The sequence below is a fragment of the Pecten maximus genome, chromosome 12 (assembly GCF_902652985.1).
Source record: "Pecten maximus chromosome 12, xPecMax1.1, whole genome shotgun sequence".
Lineage (NCBI taxonomy): Eukaryota > Metazoa > Mollusca > Bivalvia > Pectinida > Pectinidae > Pecten > Pecten maximus.
The window spans coordinates 19,979,071-20,005,710 of NC_047026.1; the positions used below are offsets into that span (position 1 = coordinate 19,979,071).

The 26,640-nt window shown below is 34.5% G+C and overlaps 1 protein-coding gene across 1 annotated transcript in view; it reads right to left on the bottom strand.

Annotated features, from left to right (window-relative positions):
* Positions 1–24,654, bottom strand: part of LOC117339639 (APGW-amide-related neuropeptide-like) — a 36,048-nt gene extending 11,394 nt beyond the window's left edge. Inside the window, exon 1 of the mRNA XM_033901338.1 lies at positions 23,658–24,654. Within this exon, the coding sequence (XP_033757229.1) occupies positions 23,658–24,260 (603 nt within the window). The 5' untranslated portion in view covers positions 24,261–24,654. The remainder of the gene's footprint in view (positions 1–23,657) is intronic.
* Between the last annotated feature and the right edge of the window lie 1,986 nt (positions 24,655–26,640).

A 26,640-nucleotide genomic window follows, 5' to 3' on the forward strand; every position in this document is an offset into this window, starting at 1 on the left:
AATCAGTGTGAACATAACATTCAGACTTAATGTCGTGTCGTAATATTCAAGATGGTAAGGTTATGTTTTATACAAGTGTGACAACACATAAAACTCAGATAATATTCAATATGGTAACATGCTGTACAATTTATGTATACCAGTTGGATAACATATGTAACTCCGACGATATTCAATATATTAAGATTTTGATGTGTATCCAAGGAAAAAGCGGTGTTTTTTTTCTAATAAATTATCGACCCCATACCCCGTACGGTTATATGGATTATATTGATTAGATTGTTACTTACACCAGAGATTTATTACAATATCTATACACGTACCTTCGGTGAATATAATATCAACTTTAAGGAAAGCTCAATAAAAGAATTACTTATCCCTACCACCGGGTACTGAGCTTTACGATACTAACATAAGAATCGTTCCAATACTTCGAGAAATAGAAGTATGTTATTGGAAGAGCTTTTTGTAGTTATTGAATCTTAATTGGTATGAAAGAACAAAAGAAGGTGTTATCCTTGTAATCATTTGCTACTAAGAAAAACATATTTCCTAAAATGGAGACAGTTTTATATTAGGGTTTCCGAAAATATAACTCACAAAAGCGAACAGAAAGCAGTATGTAGCATATTTACGATGACAAAATCAACCCCTTTGATTCGTCCTGATCATTCATCGTGCGTTATCATCCCATATCTGTCTAACAAGAATCGAAGAAGACGGTGCCTGACTACTTGGATTAAGGAGACAGACTCGTTCGATTCGCTTATGATTATAGAATATGTTTGTTCTTTGTGTCTAGTCGCCATGCTCTCTCGGAAATATACCGATGGGAAAAACGTACTCGAACATTTTGTAATGAGCAAACAAGTTGTTGTCATCTTGGAGAGAGAATGAATAAAAATGAAAATAATGATGTAAATACTATAAGCAAACTATATTTGTATTTGCGGTTGAATTGCTTGCTAAATCAATATGGTATCATTTTTTTTTCATCCCAATTCATGAGATATGAATACACCCATCAACTGTTATATCAAAGACTTGACTCCAAACAAATAAACAAAATGCATGTACATTTAGACCTGAGGCAACTTATGTGTCAATCCGCGAGAATATCACTAACATAACTTGCAGCAACCCGCTCTATATAGAATAGATTCACCAAGAGCATCGACGCCAATGAATGCAATACCTCAACTTGTATGTGTTCTGTTGGTAATACGAGAGATCATTTCAGGCAAGCGCGTCGCATTAAGTGAACGATGGAAAAATCAGTTTGTGTAAGCATTTCGTCCTCCTTATCATTCCATATTGCCTGTTTTATACAAATATGCCACCATACTAATAACCCTACACTGCTGTAGCGTAAGCATTAATGTAAGAGGAGGAGTCCTACATCAGACTTCTTGGCACAGCCGCGCCACACCGACGCAACAACTTCACACATTATGTAGGGAATATTCCGGTCCAGGATATGGTGAAATAAATGCCGATGTCCACTTCTCAGAGACGACTCCATTGTATTTATATACATTAAGTAAGATTACATTAAACCCAGCTGTGAACAGTAATGAAGTTTTAAGACCTTTGTTATTTTGACAGAAAATCTCCAACTGCAGTGTGTATAGATTAGTGTTATTGTCATGAATTACGTTGTGCTATTGGGTACCCACTGTATTTGATTTACAGTTAGTCTGTTTCTTTTGTATTACGGACATCACACTAGCATTATCGATTTTGTATGAGAATTTTTTTTCTGAAATGCATTTTTTTTGAGTCCACAATACACAAACTGTACCCCTCTCTGCTTAACATAGCAAAGCTGCTTGTTCATGTCGATATATATCCTTCAAAACAAATATTGTTACCATATTATTTGTTATGAAATTAGCTGAAATATAGTGATTCCACATTTATACAAGAGATACTGACAAGACTATAGAAATTTTCATTTTTGCGTTATGTGACTTGATAACTTGATATTGAGGGGCTATGGAGATTGCTCCTTTTTGTTAAGATTTATCGTTACATTTCGTGACATAGCGATACAGTTCAAACTTGTGTAAAGGAAAAGGATTAGCATATCTCCATTGGGACTTTAAGTCTTACGAAACAAAGTAGATTGACTAAGACGCACACGAGATACTTTTAATATGTACTACGACTTTGATATTGTAGTTAAGATTAAATTGGCTGAACGTGGCAGAACTACATACGGGAATAACACAGTAGTAGATCAGTACCAAACGTAAAAAAGTAGTCGCGAGAGCTAATTGACAAAGAAATAAAAAAAAACCCGCCATGCTGCTAGAATCTGTCTTAACGTTAACCGTCTCTGAGGAAAGTATACACAGACTTTTCTCCGTATATAAAACATTACAGCTCCCTTGTGGATTCATGTATTACAATGCTAAAATAGTGTCGAATTCCCAAATGGAAAATTTGACGTTATCATCATGAATTGCGTGGTTGTGCGCTTTCCTCCTTGATAATATACGTCGACCTGGTACCAGATGAGCGTCAGAAAAATACTTAACACGTGTCCATGTGGAGCCAAAACAGTGTTATATACATGTATATAAACACAAACCTCGTTAATAGTGTTAGCTTTAAAAAAGTATGGCCCTCTTTCAGCGTAGCGTATATTAACTTGATTTCATTGGTGAATGTATACATTCATCAGTATCAATAAAAAAGTGCTAGTTTCTGTACTTTATAATTTGACAGCAACCCATTGAACTAAATAAAGTTACCTTTATTTTTGCAATAATGGACATTTCCTCCCTTTTTTTGTTAACATCTTGTCAGTCTAGTCGTCCTGCTGTGGCCACATTATACGAGATTTGATTGTTGTAACCTTTATTTATATCATGCTGGCCCAGATTGAAGACCGCAAGGGGTATAACTGTTGGAGGAAACCGGCGTACCCGGAGAAAACCCACGTGGTCAGGCCTGTGACCCCATACATATTCGCGTCCCGTCGGGGAATCGAGCCCCGACCTCCTTCGTAACAAGGGAAGTGCGTTATTACTTTGCCCGACCACCTGTCCACCCAACTATCCAGTTTGTTAAATTGCACGGGCCAGTTTCTCGAAACAGTCAGGGTCATTTAAGGACATATGTCAAGTAGTCAAGTAGACACGTTGGGATAAAGCAAAGCAAAGATCATACAAGAACGAAAGGATGAGATAAAATTCCCAAATGTTGCAATGACGACAGCGAATCTATGTTTACCTTTTCAATGTCCCCTAGACATACGACATAATATAAAAACCTGCAAGGGATCCGAAATAAAGGACATCTGTGTTCGGATGAAGATGGAAATATCCTATTGTTTATGTTTGAGGAAAGGGAATGTTTAATAAAATCCGGACTCAGATTCATGTTATATAGCCAATAAATAACAAAGTATAAAACGTCGTTGTGTTGATATGTATGTATTGATAAGCGAATATATCGAACATCAGGTGTTCATCTTGATGCGGATATTCCTTTATATCACCTTAACCCTCATTTGAAATTATCACTTAACCCGGTGTCCAGCAGCGTATCTTTGGCAGTATACTTCAGTGAGGTAGCAAAGGACAGTTTTTGCTCCACGTTTTAGGTATTAAATGTAACAATAAAATCATATACATTCCAAAACGAAAATTTAAAAATCTGAAAACTATTTTTCTTTCTTTAGGGAGCTTTGTTTGAAATTAAGATATTGCTTCTTATTTTAGAGCTATGTAATATATATTTTAACTTAAGGCAATATAACTGTTTCCTATTCGCTTTCATACCGTCATACAAAAATTATGTACAATCCCTATATGAACGTAGCCTCGCCATAAACGAGATTATAAAGACCGAGAACGAACGTTTGCGAAACGGACAACTATATCTTAACCTTGATGTTCTCAAGAAAAAAGACATTAACATTTCTATGAGACGCCAATCCCTGGTTGACTCATATAAAAAGACATTGTGAGCGAAAGGTCGAAGCTAGACAAAATCATGTAGACTTTAAAAAATGTTAGCGTCACATTACGACCCTACGTCTGGGCAACTTTTCCCCAACAGTTACATTTTCATTACAGGTTTCATGCTATTATTATTACACTTTGTATTTGTATTGTGATAATTCGGTGGCGTTTGCTAAGTGTATGTAACACAATCTTGATTGCATTTAATAAACCATCTTGAATGAATACAACGCCAAAAACTAAAGGAACATATTTCTAATTTAGATACGGTAAACCAGATGTGTACGATTGTCCTGTCCCTTACACAATAATAATTAATGGTGCTAGAAAGATTAGCTGTGAACAATTCTGACGCTTTGTTTTTCGGAACACCTGGTCTTATTTTAGAGGGTTTCATTGATACATTTTGCCGATTGTTGATTTTGTATTAGAATTATGTCTCGTTTTGATGTCGGTATCCTCTGTTGCAGGTTTGTTGCTGATGTCTCCCGTTACACTGACCTTTTGTGACACGAGAGGTGACTATATCTCCGTGACGTACAGGAGCTAGGGTAATCAAAGCCTCCATGACCACTTTTAGTTGACAACGTGACAGCTCGGAGACGCTTAATACGCACGTTTCCACATTGAATACAAGCACAGTAATGATATAGATGCAGGTTGTATTTATGAGGAAGACGGACCCGCTGATACGTCGTTTGATCCGACATGCTGACAGTCCTAAGAAATAACGAGTGGACAGCACTCATTTAACATCTGTCCAGCAAATGTGATAATAACAAAATCGATTGGCCTTCAGGGATGTTGTTTATCGTAGGATGGATTTTGAAGAACAAACGTTGATATGTTAACTATATCACTGCCTCCGGATAAAAATACACATGAAATATAACGATATGATTATAGTCAGGTCAAAAGATTGGTTACAGAGAACGATACCAATGCCTTAATGTCAAATGGAACGAAATCATAACCTAAGATCATAGATACACAAAATCAAAGTAAATGATACAATTTTCTTCTTAATATAAGATACAATCAGTTAAATGGTATAACATCAACATCTTTAAAGTAAAGATACACTGAATTAAATGGGATTATGTATTTATCTTTCGATAAAAATATACTAAATCATACTGAACGATCAATTTTATCTCCATATCAAAACCAAAAAAAAATAAATATAAAAAAAAATATAAAAATGCCGACATGATACTCAAAATCTCAAAAACATCTGAAACAGAAATATAGATTTGCATGAGGACTCATGGAAAAAGAACAAGGTGTACCAGACCAGGGGCTCCGGAGGGGATTCATTCAAACGGAATGGTATCATTTCTATTTCATTCCGTAATGCCTTCCTTTAGATATATAAATTATTCCACCAACACTGCTGTATTCTTTTAAAATTACGGACATGATGGGTTAATACGTCTTGACAATTCCCTGTGTCCTTGTTAAAAAATCTCTTAAAATTGCGCTGCGTCTCTATGTGTAGTGTAATCAAATTCTAATTAACATTTTTTTATCGCGAGACGTATCCAGGCCGGTCTGTTTAACAAAACAAAAAAAAAAAAAAATATGTAATTAATTTTGAACACGTTTCTGCTCCCGAATTCCCTGATGATTGTTTGTTTGTATGTTATCTTTTCTCAATTTTAGTTACATCGATAATTAGCGAGCATCTCTTTACCAAATTTACGCTCGGGAGCAATATTCAACGTTTTTTTTAACAGACCACAAAGTGACATCCAGACACGAAACCTGAGCATTAAGACAATAAACTAATGGGTATTTTGTAGATGGTAGTCACGAACCTGTACTATATATATATAGATATATATACAAATTGTAAAATATAATTTTACCTTTTCAAGCCAACAAATCTTCATTCTGTCATAACATTGATGTGTCCTTGAATTATTTTCTCCACGCATATAAATCATCAATTGCATTTTCATTAGAAAGGATATTGACATTACTGATACGCATTTTAATACCGTGAAATAGGATTTCATTATGGAAATAGACACAAACTAATCATCATTATACAGAGGCAACATCTTTGATATAAAGCTTAAAAGCATGTCATATTTCCGAATATGGGGTAAAATATAAAGTTCAGTCAAAAGCATATACTTTTATTACTAGAGTTTTGTCATTGAGCTGACAGAGATAGCCGCTGGTGTTCCATCTGCGTATGCAACAAATATATGAAAGACAGGGATGATTTGTTGCGTTATCTGTATTAATGCTTCAATGGTTCGAGTAAAACATGATCTTTGTCACTAAAACTTTTTCATGATAGATTGATGAAATACGAGCAGCCCAGTATTGATCGCTGCACCATCAACGTTGACGTGCTTTGCTTAGCATATTATTGCAAGGGGTTTACCAAGCTTAAGCACAGGTACTGATCAAAAATGTATTCCTATATTGATAAAAGAAAGTGTGCCAGTAACTAAAACTAATGATCAAGAAAAGAAGAAAACGGAACGAAAGAGCAAAAAGATAAAAAGTATAAATAGAAATATTAGTGTTTCCTAAATAAATAGTAAATAAAAGATAAACATCCTGTTATTGAAGTGAAGCATTTCAGTCGACCAAAACAAATATACAATGAGATAGACCTTTCCTTTATTTATTTTTTTACACAAAAGGCTTATTTTTTCCGCTCCTGCACGGATTACAAAACATGTCGATTCAGGTCAAGTATCAATATTTTATTATTGGTACGGAGTGTACATTAAATTACATGTAATAGGAATGTGTTGTCATATATCTATATATAACGCCGTTATGTCTCTGGCACTTTGACGGATTGTCATGGAGAATACGATGACAATTGTCGTGCTTTGTGAAAAAGATACTGGGTGTAAATGTCATGAATTAATAATCTTAAATGAATTTTCATTTAATTTAAATTATAGTATGTAAATGTTGTGTTATCATGGACACAACGAATGAAAAACACTCCATGGTACATTGTATATTGCACTAGTGACATATGCATGGGGGAATACACTGTAAAGAAACCTGATTATGTTATGAAGGTATATAGCCGATTGATCTATTATATAATCATTAGCTATAATAGGATTTGATAGAAAATGTTTGATAACATAAATAACAAATGTATATACAGTAATGACAGTTCTGTCAATTACGGTATAAGACGTTGGACAATTTATTTGATTTTCTTTTCAGTTAAGCTAATGAACCATCCCTGTCAAGTACATTATGTTTTGTATTTCTGTTGATATCAGCATTCTGTCAATATAAAATACTTAGACGAATACTTATTAGAATGCATTTTTCTTCGCTACATTTATCGATGTTGTTGTCAGTTTGGTGATGTATAATGGAACTATTCATTGTTATTTATCAATGAATCAAGTCTTTTTAAGAAATGAGTTGTACCTTCAGACTTAATTGGGTCGTGAATATTGTTGTTGAGATATTAGATGTCATCTCTTTAACCAGAAGTCATTCATAACGACAAGGTCATCAATTTAACGTGAACACATTTAAAGGTTAAAGAGTATATAAATGAAAAAGCTTTAATTAGATATCAGAAAATGTAAATCGGCATTGATGGTTTAATCAAAATAGCATTAATATTATCAGATGAGTTTATGGTAAAATATTTACAGAATCTTGTATAATTGTGAAGACAACCGCTATATAAATTGGTATGGGAAATAAAAGTACATCTAGGGTGCGATGTCTCTTAGTCGTAATTGCACAAGTAATACGACGCCGACCTCTTCTTATAAACTCAAGAATATATTCAATCATGAACATTGAATTCTGACAAGCCAATATATCATATTATAAAATGACTGGTTGGTGCAATAATAATACAACACAGAACACAAAATTAAAGATTAAGATACATGTCAGAAGATCTGCATTAGGAACAACAAACAGTTGGTGTAATGAACTTGTTTTGGCAGCCTACATTGTTTGGAGGATAGTGTACTTATATATCAGTTGCTTCTTTTGATTATAGCAATCACGGTGTGTTGAAATTTCTTCTGCCTGATGTCTTCCTTCACACTGCATCACTTATGACCCTTGGGTTGAACGTTCGTGCCTCTTAGGACGGAAATAGTGTGTGTGTCCCCGAGACATATTAGAGTCTTTCAAAACAATAGTTCAAACCCCCTACGTAACGTTCAACAGTTTTAGGGTTGTAAAAAGCTATTTGCCTGTTGTCATTATTGTGTTCTACTGGATGTCTTCGGCAATATATGTACTTCAGTAAGGGAGCACTACAACGTCGGTATCAATCCCAAGCATTAAATCATGCCAACATGCATAGCCCACTCCCGAATATTCACATATTTAATACTTACGTAGTTTCTGAGCAGAAACGATTAAATTAAACAACACGATTATTTCTGCAGTACGCTAATGGATTTCAACAAATATTACCAACTTGGAGAACATTCTTTCCATTTCTGAGCAATTATACATGGTGATCACCTTGGTACCGATAGCAGAGGCATTGACATTTCTGGCAAGATATAGAATATGTATGTATTCTTCAAAGGTCAATGCTAATAACACTTAAAATGTACAGAACAGAAGTGATATTCTGCGAAATAGTCATCGAGTTGTTTGCGAAGAAAGACGGGCATATAGTATTACTCGTGACATTTCAAAATCTGGAAGTTAGATGACAATATAAGATTCACCGATTTTCCAAGTTTTTCTATCAGCATGGTCGCTTAAAATGTCGAAATTGTAAACCGCGAAATAGGTTCAAGGAAAGAAGACAGGTTGCTAGTGGGATTTCCAATAAGTATATAAAGCAATCTTGCATAAATGAGTTCAAGCTGCTGAGAAAGATATATATAGATAACAGATTGGCTCACCTGTAACAATAAGAATAGGTCACGAACAACGATAAATCAAACTATACTTCAAAATAGTTCAATCATTGAAGAATTCTAAGAGAAAAGGCGACAGATCAACATAACATTCACGTAAGCCCTAAACGATTTGACAACGATATATAAAATGAACATCTTCAAGAACATACACTTTCAAACCATTAAAATACCAGAAGGAATTATCCATTATCGAAGTAGGAGGAAGAGCAAAAGGTCGTCAACCAGACATATTGAGATGAATTATTGGACCCTTAAGCAATTGTTCAACCTAAACCGAGCATTACTAAAACTCAGCCAATCATTGGTTCGTGAAATTTAAACATGCGGTGTTCGTCAAAAAGCGCCAGAACCCGCTGGATAAAGACGGAGTTTTCAGACAATTTTAGGTTGTACTCGAAATTAAGTGATTAAAATTAAGAGCAGATTATAGAATATTTTCTTATAAAACAGTGTTATAGCAAGGCTATATAGTAACTTTAACTGAGTTTTTGGTAAATTACAATTACAATAGAAATACAGATCATGGCGACTGATATGGTGCCTATCATCCTTCATTTATTGAAACATCATTTTGCAGTTATTTTTCTGTTAGCATTTGACAGAGATAAAGGACTGAATAACATCTATATGAACATTGAGCATATCCTAAATTCAATGATATACGAGATCCCTGTTAAAGTATAGAAATTATAATATCACTATACGAAAATAATATGACCAAAAGCATATTCACTAACCCAATTTACATCTTTTGTTTCGGTGTCATGGTTTCGAAATCGAAATGTGTCTCACTTTGTAGATCCGAGGATAAAGCCTTTTTTGAGTGTTAGTGGGCCGTCTGCTTGACGAAGTCAAACACAATTTACTGTGCCAGGAAGTAACTACAATTAGATTTGTCTAAAGCTATAATCAAATCTCGGCACTGACTGATAACTAGAGGCTAAGTGATGGGCGTATTTCGTAGAATTAAAGTGACAAGGTTGGAACAATAAACTCAGATCTTCACGTGAACGTGTCATAGGTGATGCTACACACAGGTTTTGTGCTTATTGATTACATTTTAATTATTTCATTTGTGAGCAAAATATCAATTTATCATCCCGAATTTCTTCAGAGCAGATGTTTATTCAAAGTTTGATTAAAACTCTGTCAAATGACGCGTTTATTTCTTTTTTACATTTGATGATGAAAAATGGAATAACTATGGCACATGAACAGATCCGAAGTATCATATTCAAATGTATTAAATTAAACGTACTGTTTGAAAGACGTCAATGCATTTATGCGTCGTTTGTAATTTGTAGCAGTTACGAAGATAGTTTTTATTTTAATTACACTACTCGCTTTCTATCCCAACAAGTTGCTGAGATTAAGACATGAGACAAAGACAGACATCTAAAAGGGAACCTTTTGAGATATTCTATTATTCATCAGTAGCCCGACGTAACAAAAACAGAGCTAATGATCAACTGGCGACAACTGGATTAAAGGCAAAGAACGAAGAAACTGAAAATACAATTACCAGAGATTGCAATTTCAAGTTTGCGCGAGAAAAGTACACATAAAAACGTAATAATAGTTTTGTAGCGATATTAAGAATGTTGATACCTCATAACGCTTACGTGACCAAAGCATTATGTTGACAGATTTCCTCCGGGAATAATGCTTTTGATATACAATAAATTATCTGTCAAAATCTCACCATGTGGTTGCAGAAAATATGGCATGTGGAACTCACTCGACAAAATTACCAAACTATAAACTCACAAAGGGCACCAAAAATCAGTTTATGTATAAACCAAAATGAATATACATCAAAACATCTGCAAACTTAGTACCTAGTAAGAATAAATGAAAGCGTCAACATACCAAATATGCAAGAACAAAGACCAAGTACGAAATATACAACAGCATGAAAAATATTGGTAGCATAGCGTCAACTTAAAAAGATCAAATATATAACGGTGTCAGCAAATATAAAAAAAATTACATGTAACATACATGTAGCAAAAACATCCATAAAAATACAAATATACAAGGTAACAGCATCTATACGCAAGAGCAAAATTTACTACAGTGACTTCATACAGTCCACACAGTACAAACTATGTCATAGCGTCAAACGTACGCACTATACTACCGCGTCATCAATAAAGGACAAAATACCGAAACTTCAAACAGGAAAAACTATATTACCGCGTCACCAATAAAGGAAAAAATATACCGAAACTTCAAACAGGAAAAACTATATTACCGCGTTACCAATAAAGGACAAAATATACCGAAACTTCAAAGGGAAAACTATTTTACCGCGTTACCAATAAAGGACAAAATATACCGAAACTTCAAAGGGGAAAACTATATTACCGCGTCACCAATAAAGGACAAAATATTCCGAAACTTCAAACAGGGAAAACTATATTACCGCGTTACCAATAAAGGACAAAATACCGAAACTTCAAAGGGGAAAACTATATTACCGCTTCACCAATAAAGGACAAAATATACCGAAACTTCAAAGGGGAAAACTATATTACCGCTTCACCAATAAAGGACAAAATATACCGAAACTTCAAACAGGAAAAACGATATATTACCGCGTCACCAATAAAGGACAAAATATACCGAAACTTCAAACAGGAAAAACTATATTACCGCGTCACCAATAAAGGACAAAATACCGAAACTTCAAACAGGGAAAACTATATTACCGCGTTACCAATAAAGGAAAAAATATACCGAAACTTCAAACAGGAAAAACTATATTACCGCGTTACCAATAAAGGACAAAATATACCGAAACTTCAAAGGGAAAACTATTTTACCGCGTTACCAATAAAGGACAAAATATACCGAAACTTCAAACAGGAAAAACGATATTACCGCGTTACCAATAAAGGAAAAAATATACCGAAACTTCAAACAGGAAAAACTATATTACCGCGTTACCAATAAAGGACAAAATATACCGAAACTTCAAAGGGGAAAAAATATTTTACCGCGTTACCAATAAAGGACAAAATATACCGAAACTTCAAACAGGAAAAACGATATTACCGCGTCACCAATAAAGGACAAAATATTCCGAAACTTCAAACAGGGAAAACTATATTACCGCGTCACCAATAAAGGACAAAATACCGAAACTTCAAACAGGAAAAACTATACCACCGCGTCACCAATAAAGGACAAAATATACCAAAGTGTCAAACAGGTAAAACTACACTACCGCGTCCTCATTTAAAATCAACATATTACAAAGTGTCATCAACATATTACAAAGTGTCATCAACATATTACAAAGTGTCAACATAGGGTAAATTGTACCATAATGGCATCATTAAAGGACAAGATATACCAAAGCATCCAAAAGGGGAAATTATCATATCACGTCATCACTAAAGAACATAACATATCAGAGCGTCAGCAACAGCAAAACTTTACCACGTCGGCATCATTAAAGAACAAATCGTACCAAAGCGTCAAACAAAGAAAATGTAAACTACCGCGTCACAGTTAAAGGGAAAAATTACCACAGCGGCATCACGCAAGGACAAATTAAACAAAAACGTTAACACAGGGGAAATTCCATTACCGCGTCATCATTAAAGGACAAACTAAACCAAAGCGTTAATATAGGGCGTATTATATTGTAGCGTAACCACACAAATATAAAATAATGCATGGTTTCAGCACCGCAGCGTCCAAAGTCATTAAGTCAATAAGAAACGAAAACAAAGACAACTAAGGCAACGGATTTGGGAATTTATCTATAGTCTGGATCACACATGGCATGCATCACAAGATTATTCATCGAATTGTGACAGTCTCCAAAGACAGCTCAGACCGTATTATCGATTCAAAAAAGAACCAACGTATCCAGAGTGCACGAACCATATCATTATCGTAATACATGTGTAATAACAGGCCTGTACAGGGAATATCATAGATTAGATAAAGCCAACTGCAACCTTTATAGAAGGCTTACAAAAGTTTATTTTCCTTGATGAAACAAATGTTGATAACATCACCGCATCACATTGTTTTATGTTAGATTTCTGGACATGTTTGGTAACGTATCGAGCAGAAAATAACATAATTTGACCGCTCTAAAAAGGACTGTCCTTGTTTACTTATTGATGCTCATCATCGATCTACTTAAAGTGTTAACAAACGCTTTTTTTGTATGGAAATAATTAAAACTCATTCCTTCGTGGTATTAATAAGGTAATTGAGCAGTACTTTCCTTCCAAAAACCAATTAAATCCTTTCTGTTCGCATGACATTATGATCCATCGATGTTTGTTACAAAATCACTACAAAGAAAATAGCTATGAAAATGCTAACAGGAATAACGTAGTTTTATATCGATATCATATCTTATTTATTAAATATTCAAACCAAGCAAGCAGGTTATTTTGTTCAAAACGAAGGACATTTATATACCCCTGTAGTGCCTGATGGAGTATGATGTGATTTATTTTGTCAAAAAAAACTAATGTTAGCCAGCGGTCTATCCCCATTCGTCAAGATCGCAATATTATCTAATGTTACCATTTGATAGCATCTTATGTAGTTGGACAACCAGCATGATGTATAAGGCACAGAAAATTAGGACTTTTCAATTATAATCTGATTTTGATATATCTTCAATAGTACACGTTGTTAAACTGCAATTATTTACCAAAATTGATCAAACGAGGACGAGCATGAACACCAGGACATCCAGCTATTCAAAGGGGGGTAAGCGACCTCTGCTCTATCTACGAAATACATACACCATATATAGGTCAACCCGGACAGTATTATGTTCTCAGAATGGAAACCGCCGGAGTGAGGATACTGGAACTACAAAGCATATATAGTACCAGTCACCTCTAACAAAATTGAGTCTTATCTTACGAATCATTAAATAGGAAGATCAAGTACAGTTATAACTTTACCTTTTCAATTTTAAATCAGCATTGTCACTATATGACATTACCAAACAAAATAAAAAGTTATTAGATCGTATTTCTCACAAACTTCCATTGGTAAAGTGATATGAAGAATAATGTGCGTGACATCGTTACTAAATGGCATCATTTTGTCAGTATATCAAGTATATTTTTGACGTCATGAAAATTCGCGCTACCGGATTTCAAAAACCCGATGGATAAATGTAACTTACAAAAATGTACTTACAAAAATGTATGTAGTTTTATGTATAAAAAATGTAAATATCCTTATGGTGGAATAAATTGAATAAAATACAGTAATTAAGTAAGTGATTTTGTGTTTATTTCAATGAACTATGTTTTTTGTCGGGAACAGTCGACAGTAGTTGAGACGTCACAAGAACAGATCCAAATGGCTGAGGGAGATTTGACTTTGGAATACAATAACACTGTTACAAGCTGGATATCAGAAGAAAACAAAACTTGAATTTAAAACGGAAAGATAAGTGTTAAACTGCCTTGGTCGGAAAGCTGTTTTCATATGATTCTCATAGGATTGCAGACAAATTGAGAGCGCGTTCTTCAATTTGTCATCGATCCCGTGAGTATCATTGGACCGTAATTTTCCGAGGAAAGCAGTCTCTAATGCGTAAATACCTGCAAGGCAGCATCCGCATTACGGAAAAATAATGTATCTGCAATACGGTATGGTTTTGTTGATATCTAGAGTGACGTCATGAAAACAATCGTCAGCAATTAATATGACGTCAAATAGCAGACCATAAAGTATCTGCATCTGTGAGAAATTATACAAGTAACTACCTCATTTGAACAATAAATCTAGGCTTAAGGAAACTTAAAACCCAAACCTTGGATGGAAATTTCTAAATGTCCATCTAACGCGAAAAATATTGGGAAAGATATTTAATATTGGCCGCAAGGGGTGATATGTGCTTTGCATTGAAGAGATTTATAATTCGTTCATGGGAGATTAATATTAAGCCAGAAATATCTTATATACGCTAAATACTTCAAGTTGGACTGTCCTGTAGTACGTGTTACCAAATTTATAATTAAAATATGGTTATTTAGGATGATTTAACTTGGGTTTTAACCTTTCGTTTATACACTTATCAACAAACGTCTAACTATATTTATAACAATTTTACCAGAAAAATATCGAAAATAATTTATTTTATAAAAGTGATATTTTTCAGTAGTGAAAAATATCTCTTTTACAGATATTTTTCACTAGTTTGACCAATCAAAACACTGCCTACAAACGACAATGGGAGCACTTGAAAGCTGTCCTGGTAGATTTTGCTATGGTAATGTAATAAACAGTATATCAAACAGTATCTTCAGTAATACCAAATACTTCTTTTAATCTATCAAAATATTAGCGCCACTCGTGAAATATATTTGATAATACTGAAGACACTGTTAGATATCCTCTATATATAATTTCTAAAATGTTGAAAGAAGGGTCGATAAGTAAATGCATAAAGCCTGCATTAATTCACATTGTATAACTAAGTGTTGTATAAATTTCTCGCTTGAAATACTGATATATTTAATTGACTCTTATATATTTATACATATTATACAAGCATTGTTTAACTCGCCTTTCTGATAATTGTATGGATCAAGTGTGAAGCAAATTGTACGACTTCTGTTACAAAACCGCTCAGTAGGACCAATATCTCTGGCACCAGACTCCTTCATGATAAAGGTTGATTAATTTCCCTAAGGACCCTATTCGATCGGATCGAGACAGAGAAACATGTACTTCTTAAAGAATGTTAACTATAGGCTTAAATGCCAGAGAATTAAGTATTTCAACTCTCCCTTATGACAGGCCCAATTGAAATATCGCTATCATGTCCGGTTAGTCCCATTAGATTTTGGGACAAATGTTTGGATAGAGCATTTTAACATGTGATCGTTCAAAACGAATTACGTATTTCTTCACGTTATCAGATTTCTGGACTATGTGCCTGACCTGAAGCTCCAATGTTCTATAACGTATCTATTGCCACGTTCTAATTGGCGTTTCCTCCTTTTAGACAATTTAGTCCTGTATGATAGAGCTAATAGTTTATTTGGAATACTAAATACATTTCAGAAGAATATTGACATTTTCATTAAGGTGCAATAATACCTACTTAAGTAGATAAGTAAAACCTGACTTAGTGACCACCTGTATTATATGACTTCCTCTCATATGTGATCCTGTTTTCCCCTCACACGGCTATTTATTGTTCTAGTTATCTAAACCTGGATTAAGCGACCACCTGCGAAATATGACATTGTTTATTGCCCCCCTTGAAAGATCATACATGACAGGTTTGACAGTATATTCGTGTATTCTATATATAGAGACGTTCGATGATACTTTCAGCATAGTCGCTATATCTACATTTGAAAAAAAAATCTGTAACTTCAAATTCAATGAATGAAAATAATAGTTCTGAATCGTAAATAATTAAAGTAGTACTTTAAAACCACTAGAATTACTTTTTAATCTAACGGTTATTATATACATCTGATTTATAATGTTTAACTTGCACAGATGAACTAGTCGTATTATGTTTATGGAAGAATGAATCATGCTCCTCATGTACAGCTAGGGCAATGTCATGGACATGTTGTTATGAAAAACAACAATGGATTTTGCGTCATTACTGACAAGGCTAGGCCACGTTGTATTCACGACACGATAAATACCTGTATAATAATTAAAGTTATTGTGACATGGTGTTGCGTAATACATTATAACACGGAGAGCGTCATTCATTAGATAATGTGACATCAGGCTATATCTTATGATCGTATACACCATCCGAATGATTGTGTGTTGACAATCAATGTCCATTTAATATAGACTCAATCAATACTTTCATCCCTAAATAATAAAGCATTTCGCCCTTTTATAGCTAATATGATTGATATCATTCGTACATATCACAATGTCCAAACCGTTACTAGTGCTTCTACACTGTATCACAACGTATTTATCTCGCATTGGTGGTCGGATTACGAATTGGCAAATGTTCCAACCTTCCACCGATTGATATGTGAAGGTTCACTTGAACCGATCAAATATGTATTCTCGCGATTCTTCGGTTTCCTGTCTTTAGTAAGAAACTCTCTAAAATGTCTATCCTGGTCATTATATGCAGTTGATTAGCATTTTAAAAATTTTAATACATTTGTATATACAAAAATAGAATTAATTTCAATGATAGTCACACAAGAAAAATAAGTTTTACATTATTTATCTACCATTTAGTTTATTAAAGTGAAAATAGATAACAATCAAATTAATCTTATTTGTTATTGCGTATTTCGTTCACTTTCAGGCTGTATTTTTTCAAAATATCATTTTTTGTGTCTTATGTACAATCCGTTAAAAATCACAAAAACGAAATAAAAAAAAAAAACAATATTGATACATTGACTTTGAAATGTAGTGTAAATTTTGTTTTCACAATATACATTAGTCGTTAACAATTAATGGATTTTTTTTTCAGTTTTTAATTTTATCAGAAGAAAATTACATATGATTTCTATATTATAGACCAGTTCAATTCAAACGAGCATTATACGTACGTTAGAGATAATACATTAAAAAAAAAGAAATTTAATTATCTTTTCTTCACGACGTAATTGTCCTTGGTTGAACATACAATGCATCCCATAGGATACGATTACTTACATTAAAGAAATAGATATTGAATATACCTCTATTCTTATAACCATTTAACGGCTGTTGTGGCCTTTGGTGTTTCAAACGGTATGCTATTCTTATTTAATAGTGACACCAGATTGACTGTTATGCTGTTGCAAGGGTATCGTTGACGCTAGTATCATGTCTCAATGTAATCTGTAGAGCTATCCAATTATTACCTGTTTTGCCTGTAAACAACACCTATGGGGGCAATGACATCTCACAAACAATAGCCCATTTAAGATAAGGTGAGCACAAGATTGAACGTTTGACCTTGTCTGAAAATTCGAATTCTAAAGAAGAATGAACATGTCAGTGTAATTTTCACAGACATCTTTGCCATGGTGAGGTAATAAAATGAAATAATCATCAGCGTTGCCTTAATTGAACTGATTGTGTCTGCAACACGTTTTTACTTAAAATTCTTTGTCACTTCAGTCAACATACATTTTGTATGATACAGCGAAACATTAAGAAGACATTTTGATGACGTCATTAAAAAGAATGCATTTTGGAAAAGAACACATCTGTAACACAGTCATATGATCGTCTGTACTACCCTACAAAAGATTGCTTTCATACAAATGCTTTAAATCCAAAGCACATCAATGGAATTAAGACTGAAATAGTCTTCTTCGTTCGTTTCAAGTAATCTTGAAGGCAAGGCGTCTGCGGTTTCTTTTTGATTACAAGTTTTCATTTTTCTTTTTGGTTTTGTATTGTTGATCAAACAATCTAACGAAGGCATAGACAATGCTTATACAACGGAGTACTCCGCAACTAGTTTCACGTCATTCGGAAGTCTTTTGAGCACTCACGGAATTGAAGATAATGGAGTTTACCTAACCCGTTTCGTTAAAACGATAGTTCTGCGGCATCAAAATAACGTGCTTGTTACAATTTGATGGTCTTGTACTTGAAGAGGCTACTTTATTGCGAAATACGTTACTCCAAATTTAAATATAACTGGTAAATTGTGAAGAGCTTATAAGAAAAAAATCCAACAAATCAAGATATATTTTGAACTAAAACAAGTATATTTACAAAACATCAACGCAAAGATATTCATTTTTAGATATCCTTCTGCTTTCATAATTATGAATGTAATAATTGCAAGTTGCAATGTAGTGAAGTTTGATTGGTCAGTTGGTCAATGTTCGGTAACAAAAGATCTTTAATATTTGTCTGTTTTTTCTTTAAATATGTAATAAGCGCACCAAGAAGAATGTAACATGCCTGGCCCATCAATATTCCTTATCTTAAAGAAACCACTTAACTCAAAGTTTTCCATAGCCAAGCACTAATGAATTTCCAAGGAAAATACCTTTTACTAACTTAATTTTTCCCATTGGCAGGCATTAATGAATCTCTAAGGAAAGCTCCTTAATATGTTTTTCTTTAAATCCATTTGTGCTTTGCTATAGAAAAAAATCCTCAATGCAGAAAACATTTACGAAACTGTAGAAAAACATTGATCAAGCTTCCACGACCCGTGCTCTATAATACAAGCAGACACCTGTAATAACATCCGCTATATCACGACCTCTGATTGTTTGTATTTAGCAGAACTCGGTGACTGCGGTCGGAGTCTATTTACAATATATATATATATGTATGGATATTTTTATAATGACCCTGCTCAATAAATGTCAGGCCTGTAATCGTCTAATATTACAGCGCTGCTCATAGCAATAATCCAATTGTTGTCTTGTCATATCGAATCGTGCGACGGTTATGGCCAAATGAGGTTCTTACTCTTACGACTACGAACGTGGCCATTCTGAGAAATGGATATTATCTGCCCTTTGAAGATTAGGATCACTCTCTTATTATCTCCTCGCCCCGAAGTTGAGGAGGGTTCTGGTGTCCGTTCTTTCAAATTGCTCACTTCTTGATTTCGCTCTACCCTGTAAATTTAAGACTGGTTTTGATCCAACTTCCATATATTGTTCAAGTGTGAGGGTACCCCGAACGAGATAGTGTTTAAATGGTGCCATATACAAGGTCAAGGTCACTTTTTATACAAAATCTTTTTAATTGATCTAACAATTTCTCTTCAAAACAGATTTGGATCAACTTCATATTTTAGTCCAGTATGAGAATACCTCGAGCGAGCTCGTATTGCCAGACAAGGAGATTTGTGTCGGATGCCACGCCTTGTCAATGGCGTATTACAGTATAACTTGTCTAAGCCGGATGTCATCGTATTATACGAATGTATATTTAATGTAATATAACTTGTTTATGTTGCTCTTATTATAATTTGTTTTGTTACAAGATATTTTTTTGTGTTCAATTCCATGATTTTATTTAAATTGCGGTTACCACCCCTTTCATCTTCTTAGCGCGTACATGCATCAAACTTAAGCTCACATTTATCAAAAACAGCTGAGAATATCGACATTTAAACACATTAGCAATTCTATTTCAAAACAGACCAAACAAAAGCAAAAACGGACAAAAAAAATCCAAACCCTTGAAAATTAACGAGGAGATAAAGACCAGGTGTTCCGCAATTCTTTGGTGTTTGAAAGAAAGTAGAATAAGGACAAAAAAAAAAAAAAAAAAACTGGTTTTGGTCATTTTGACGGTGCCCGGTAATTTCCTATGACTGCCTTTTCCGTCCTACACCATGCGTAAACAACGTCTTATATTTTCAATCACTTCCAGAAACTGTTGGCAATTACCAAATTACTGTTGTAATCCTCAGCCTTTGGTTCGGACCGGAATCCATGCAAGAAAAAATCTGACTCTGTTGGCTTTGAGATGACACAAAGCTCAAAACATTCAAATGACATCAACGAAACTGTTAATTTATTTACCACCATCCTTAGATGATGAAGGTAATAGTCAATCCCCAGGAAGCGACTGATACCATAGGCGGTTGACTTGGAACGGTCAATTAGGTGATAAGTAGGAATCAGATATACAAATAGGCACTGTTGACCATTAAAGGAATCAATATCTTGCAATATTGAGTGACAGCTTAGAATAATCAGATTGAACCTCCGTATAAATACTTGAAGTTTGTTTTTGAACCACTATTCAAAAAATATTATGGGATGATCAGGAGCAGGATATCAAAGAAAGGACTACCCATCAGAAGGATCTTAGACGTTACAAAGAGGCAGTTCAGTATATTGTTGCTGCTGTTTGGTTAAGGCCGCCGAGCTGAAACTAGTCATTTGTCAATCAATGTATCCCACGAAACTGTTTTTTTTTATACCAAGATAGATCGATCTTATTTCAGTATTATCAGCTATATATACTCTAATCTTGCTTGTAGGAAACATTTTTATTGGCGTAAAAAATATGTTATCGGCCCATCACGTCAAAATGGCGTCACTGTTTGTAAAGTCGCGTTTGATCCGCTGATACAGTGGCGTGGTATTTTTGAAGGGAACATAGCCTCTCAGTAAATAATTCCCACGAGATGTGTGTACTGTAGACCATATTAAAATAGACAGTATATATTTGTATCATATGGAGCCATAACACGAAAATCGGAATTTACGTTCATCATAAACCGCTTATGTGATGGAAGTATACTCCGATTTAGCTGCATAACACGAAAAATATATAAAGTTAACCCTGAAAGAAGCTATTATTCTGTAAGAACAAAGAATAATTAATCCTTATGATTGATAGATGCATAAGATATGTGTGTATGTTTCACGATTACTGATTATACTGATTTATGATGGGGTTTTTTAAACCATAGGATCAATGAAACAATTTAATTAACGAACATCCCTACGATCCGGCCAGGGATTTAATGTACACTGTTAAAAGGTCACTGGAATTATAGCAGATAGCAATTACTCATAAAAAAAAGTTTTGAATAATGGGACTGTAGCGATCAGAGTATATAGGTTAGCATATAGTGAAACTGAAGCTGAGCCGCAATTCGTAATTCTAGAGATATATAGAAACATGTTAAAGTTTACATAACTGCAAGATATTTGACATTCATTCTGTATGTTAATCAACCTTGATTCGGTTAACATAAATGTGTTACTGACATCTGAATTCAATTGATAATTACCGTGTTTGCTATGCGGATACAAATGTTTAAAATTTCGTCATAAACAAGAAAACATCAGCCCAGTGAGAAGCAATACTGCAAATTGGTTCTTGAAAGGTAAAACCTCGATGTACTGCCAAACGATTATATGTTGTAATCCTTCGATAAAATGTTTGTCGTTGAATGAACATTTTAGCTACTATTTAAGGTATGCAGTGAAAACACCTCTATACTACGCATGTCGTTTATTTAAGCATTGAACTGTTACCAAATGGTAGTATACAGTCGATATGAATACAATTTGGGTGACAGATAATAGAATGTCGCCGTTAGGGCGACATGAATTATGTATCTGTCTGTATACTACCATTTAGTAACAGTTCAATGCTCATATTTACATTCATAATTTTTTTTATTTACTCTAGCTAAAGACGCGTTTAAATTTGCCGCTTCCCCTATCACTGACGTCATCAGGTTCAAATACCGGAACAGCCGAAACTTCCAGAAGGATTAATATAGTCCCTCATGTCGTTATTAATAGCAAACACATACAATGGTTTTGCACAAATTTGGCTTTATTTTCTATTTCATATACGTTTGTAGATATCGTCTGGTTGTTTAAAATCCAAGCCGTTTTTCGGCGCAATGCTATACGATTAATATTTAGAAGTCATGCGGCTTGGAACGGGTATTCCAAAGGACAGACTCGATTCTTCGGAAATACTTAAGTTTCTAACGACAGGATTTACGTTATTTTCAGAAGAATGTCAGTTCTTAAATTCTAAATGAAAGTCGTCTTGACAGTAGGTGAAAACGATTTCAAAGATATTTCGTTCGAAACAGATTCAAGTCTAACCTGTCGCATCTTAGCAGACGATTTTCAACTTCATAGGGGCTCGATTTTGTAAGGTAGGCCTTTAACATCAGTAAATAACCACAAAACTAAGATCCAATATACATACACAACCGGAAACCATGTCGATGCTCCCGATTTAATGTTTAATGTCGTGTCTTGCATTTTTTAAAATTCGGAACAAGCCCCTGTGAGTGTGACGATATTGACTTTGACAATTTGATAATTCCTAGATCAAGAACGGCGCTTATAGTTATTTTGTGATCACTACATTTTGTTTTAATTGTAAAATATTACTCTCATAACTTGTGAAGTTAATCAATTTTTTTTGTTGTGGATTATAAATGCTAGCATTCGAAAGCTCTCCAGGCCGAAAGTAACTGGTGACCATTGTTTTGACCTGCAACACCTGGGGCTGTATTCCTACTCTGACCGAATCACTGTAAATTGTAGTAAACAGTCTCATGAATGCAATTTGGTTTACTAACGACACATAGGCAAATGCAACACAGAATGTAAATATATATATAAACTAGATATATATACAAAGTCACTCGTTTAAAAAAACAATTAAATTTTATTTCCATAACATGTGTATGCAGAACAAAATTCGATATTTCGTTTTAATGTACCGTAACAATTTCGTTAAAATGCTTATTGTTTTAAAACACTGTACAGTGAAACCCAATAATACACTCTCTTTTCATGAACAGTTCCACTTGGTAATTATGTCATTTGTTTCGGTATAAAGCAAACCTCGCTATATTGTCGCGTTTGTTTCGTCCTCTCGCTTACTGTTAACATATCCCGTGACCTTCTTATTCACAAATTTTCATACGCCTCACTTCAGCGAATCTCAAAACGTCTTATAATGTCAAAATTCCGCTATCTTTATTGCGACAGTATAAGAGAGGTTATAGTGTAGTCTTTATATTCAGTAATTTATGGTCTAAATTATGAGTTGATTGATTGCTACTTCGCAGAGTATAGGCAATCATATGTAGTACGGCTTGTTTGGTGAGGTGCATCTTAAAGGGTGACGGTAAAGAACAGCAATATGATTTACTTTCATAGGAGACTGAGTTTGGCGAAAAAAAGAAGAAGAAAAAAAAAAGGGTTTGGAAAAAATTACTTGCCTAAATTACCATAAGTCAAATATATCATTTTATTTTCTTATATATCATTATGAATGTTTGCCAGTTTCTAAGCGTAAGCTGCACAAAAGCAAATGAATTAAAACTTACCTCAATAGCAGAGTTTATTAAATATTCAGCTTTTTCCTTCATAGAGAGACAAACATCCATGGACCGCTTTCCCCATCCGGGCGCTCGTTTTCCCCATCCGGGTCTTCGTGTTTCTAGTTCAATATTGTCTGATCTTTTACCCCATCCTGGTCGCCTTTTGTCGTATACAGAATATTCACCATCATCAATAGAGTTTCGTTTTCCCCAGCCTGGTGCCCGTATCTCCATGTCCATTCCTTCGGAATCCCTCTTGCCCCAGCCAGGTCTTCTTTTGTCTAAATCAGAAAAGTCCGATAACGTTCTCTTACCCCAACCTGGCCTCCTTTTCAGCATTGAGATTCTGTCCAAAATGTCGCTACGTTTGCCCCACCCAGGGCGGCGTTTATCAAGAGAATTATCTAAGAAATCAGTCGAATCTCGTTTACCCCATCCAGGGCGGCGTTTGTCCGGTTCCCCAAACTCTTCTAATGTCGAGTCGCTTGTTTGATCGTCTCGTTTCCCCCATCCTGGCCTGCGTTTATCCATAATGTCTGTTTCACTGGATGCAGATAAAACACTGAATGTCAAAATAAAGCTAAGAATTCCTACTGTTAAAGAATCCATGATGTTTTTCCACCGAGTCGTTTCACTTTCCGAAATATATTGCCTGTTCTAACCCTGTCAGCGTGTCACTTGATGGAGCCGGGTTTCCCGCGCCTTATATAGCACGCGCGATAGCGTAGTAGGCTTGTTTTGAGATCATTCAAATAACAAAGCGTAGTAAAAGGCAGACAACGATTTCAGACGTTTCGATAACACGAAACGTGTTTCTATAGCCAATCAAATGATTTGTCATATAAGATACAAAGGTAACCAATCAGAGACACTTTCACTTGATGAATATAACACTGAAGGCGGGCTCAAACCCACTGAAAGCAGCTATTACCTCCAATGATACACCCACTATGTTTGCGCTATGACGTATTGCTATTGAACAGTGCTGTCGGTGTTTATAGTGGTCAAACACATCACTAAGTTTGCTTACTACTGCAACGCATTAGAGATACTGCACTGATTAAATCATAGTATGACATGTTGTAGGAGTACTCTTAAATGTACCGTGAATGGTGGCAGGCTGCCAGAAATAGGTCACCTTCAAATTCAAGGACACTGAATGTGAGGAGGCACGTACATATTTGCAAAGGAAACTTAGTTACTTCATCAGATTTACAGATAAATCCATGCGACACATTTTTCGAGAAGTAATTTAAAGAGTTAAATTCGTAGTAATATTAATGGACTACATTGTCCTACAACCAACAAAGAATAATGATACAACGCATGCTCAAATTTGATCTTACTCGGAGTTTATTTCGCGATTAATGTTTACCGGTGTCTTATAAGTTCATAGATCAAATTTTCGCGACAACGTCAATGGCCCGCGAAAAAGCACCTGGTACTTGTTTTATTGCATAATAATATATAATATTCACTGGATATTCATTTCGGCGCCGATTTTAATTACCATGCTATGGCGAAATTAAATCCCTACGAATAATACAAGCTATACAGTAATTTGTATACGAGGATTAACTAATGCTGTTCGAATTGTAATTGAGAATTAAAATGACTAAGAAAAACTTATCAAGAAATGAAGATATAAACCAATGCATCAGGAACCTACTATTAAGTACAGGCGTTTGCTTCTATTATTATTTATATATATATTTTTATAAACACTTACCAGAGGCAGACGCCTGTACATGTGTATTAAGGTGATGTAATTAATGGATAGCAAACCATTTTCATTTCCTTTGTATCCGCAAATCTAATGTACATATATTTAGATTCGCCTTGAGAGACTATAACACCATATTGTTATGTTATTGTGATAACACTGAATTTTGTGTTACAAGATTAACAAGACAGGTTACAAGATAGGAGATAATAACCCTACCGGTTTGTCAACAATAGCAATGCGTGCTAAATTGTCATGACAAGATTTGATAAACATCCATTTCTTTTTATATGTGATTTTTTCTATAATGTTTTCAGCGAATTAAAATATTTTGAAAAATATATTTGCGAAATCAAACAAGCAAACATAAATTCGTAAATAACATTAGATTAGATTATTCCGAGAAAAAGAAAAAAAATACCATCAGCACAAATCAGAACTCGTTAAAAGCAAATCAGCGGCAGAAAGCGAGTAATCAGGTCAACCACTCAAAAACAAATACAATTAATGGAATGAATAAATCTGTGGTTGTACTGATTGGCTTTCGAGAGTCAGTGTTCTTCAAAGACATAAAACAATCCTTTCCAAGGGACATAACTCCCAGTACTAATCTACTCTTAAGGTACAGCACACAGAGGAAATCAATTGAAAACAGAAACAATTAATAAAATTGCAACCCGGCGTCTTGTGTTGATAATGTTTGACATACGTGGAAGAAGGTCACGCAATATATTTATCTTTAAAGGAATACCTATCATAGAAAGCAAGCATATTCAGCTTCACTTACCATACATCAAAATAGGATATACAGTAAATATGAGTAAATTTAATTGAATTTTGTAGATATTTGTTCAGTATGGTTACAAATCCTTCCTTACTATACTTTGCCGTTATCTTTTGGTATCCACGTATTGCCATCTATCGCCGGTGTGTTTGTAGACTTGGCGTATGTATTGCGCCAGTACGTAGCGGACAGGTAGGCGGACTTGACGTCATATCTTTATATTAAAATAAGCAGCTATTTTAATTCATACCTTGTTATGATTATATGACTTCACAATTAAATACGGAACATTGTAATGCATATTTAGGAAGTTATTTCGGAAAATTTCTTTCCATATTGCACCTACATGTATTAAATCACAGAGGGGACATAATGTGTGGAGTATATCAGTGTATGTCGTAAGAGATGACTAATTACGCCTCCTCCTTTTATGACCAGTATCTCACTGTATGTCGTAAGAGATGACTGATTACGCCTCCTCC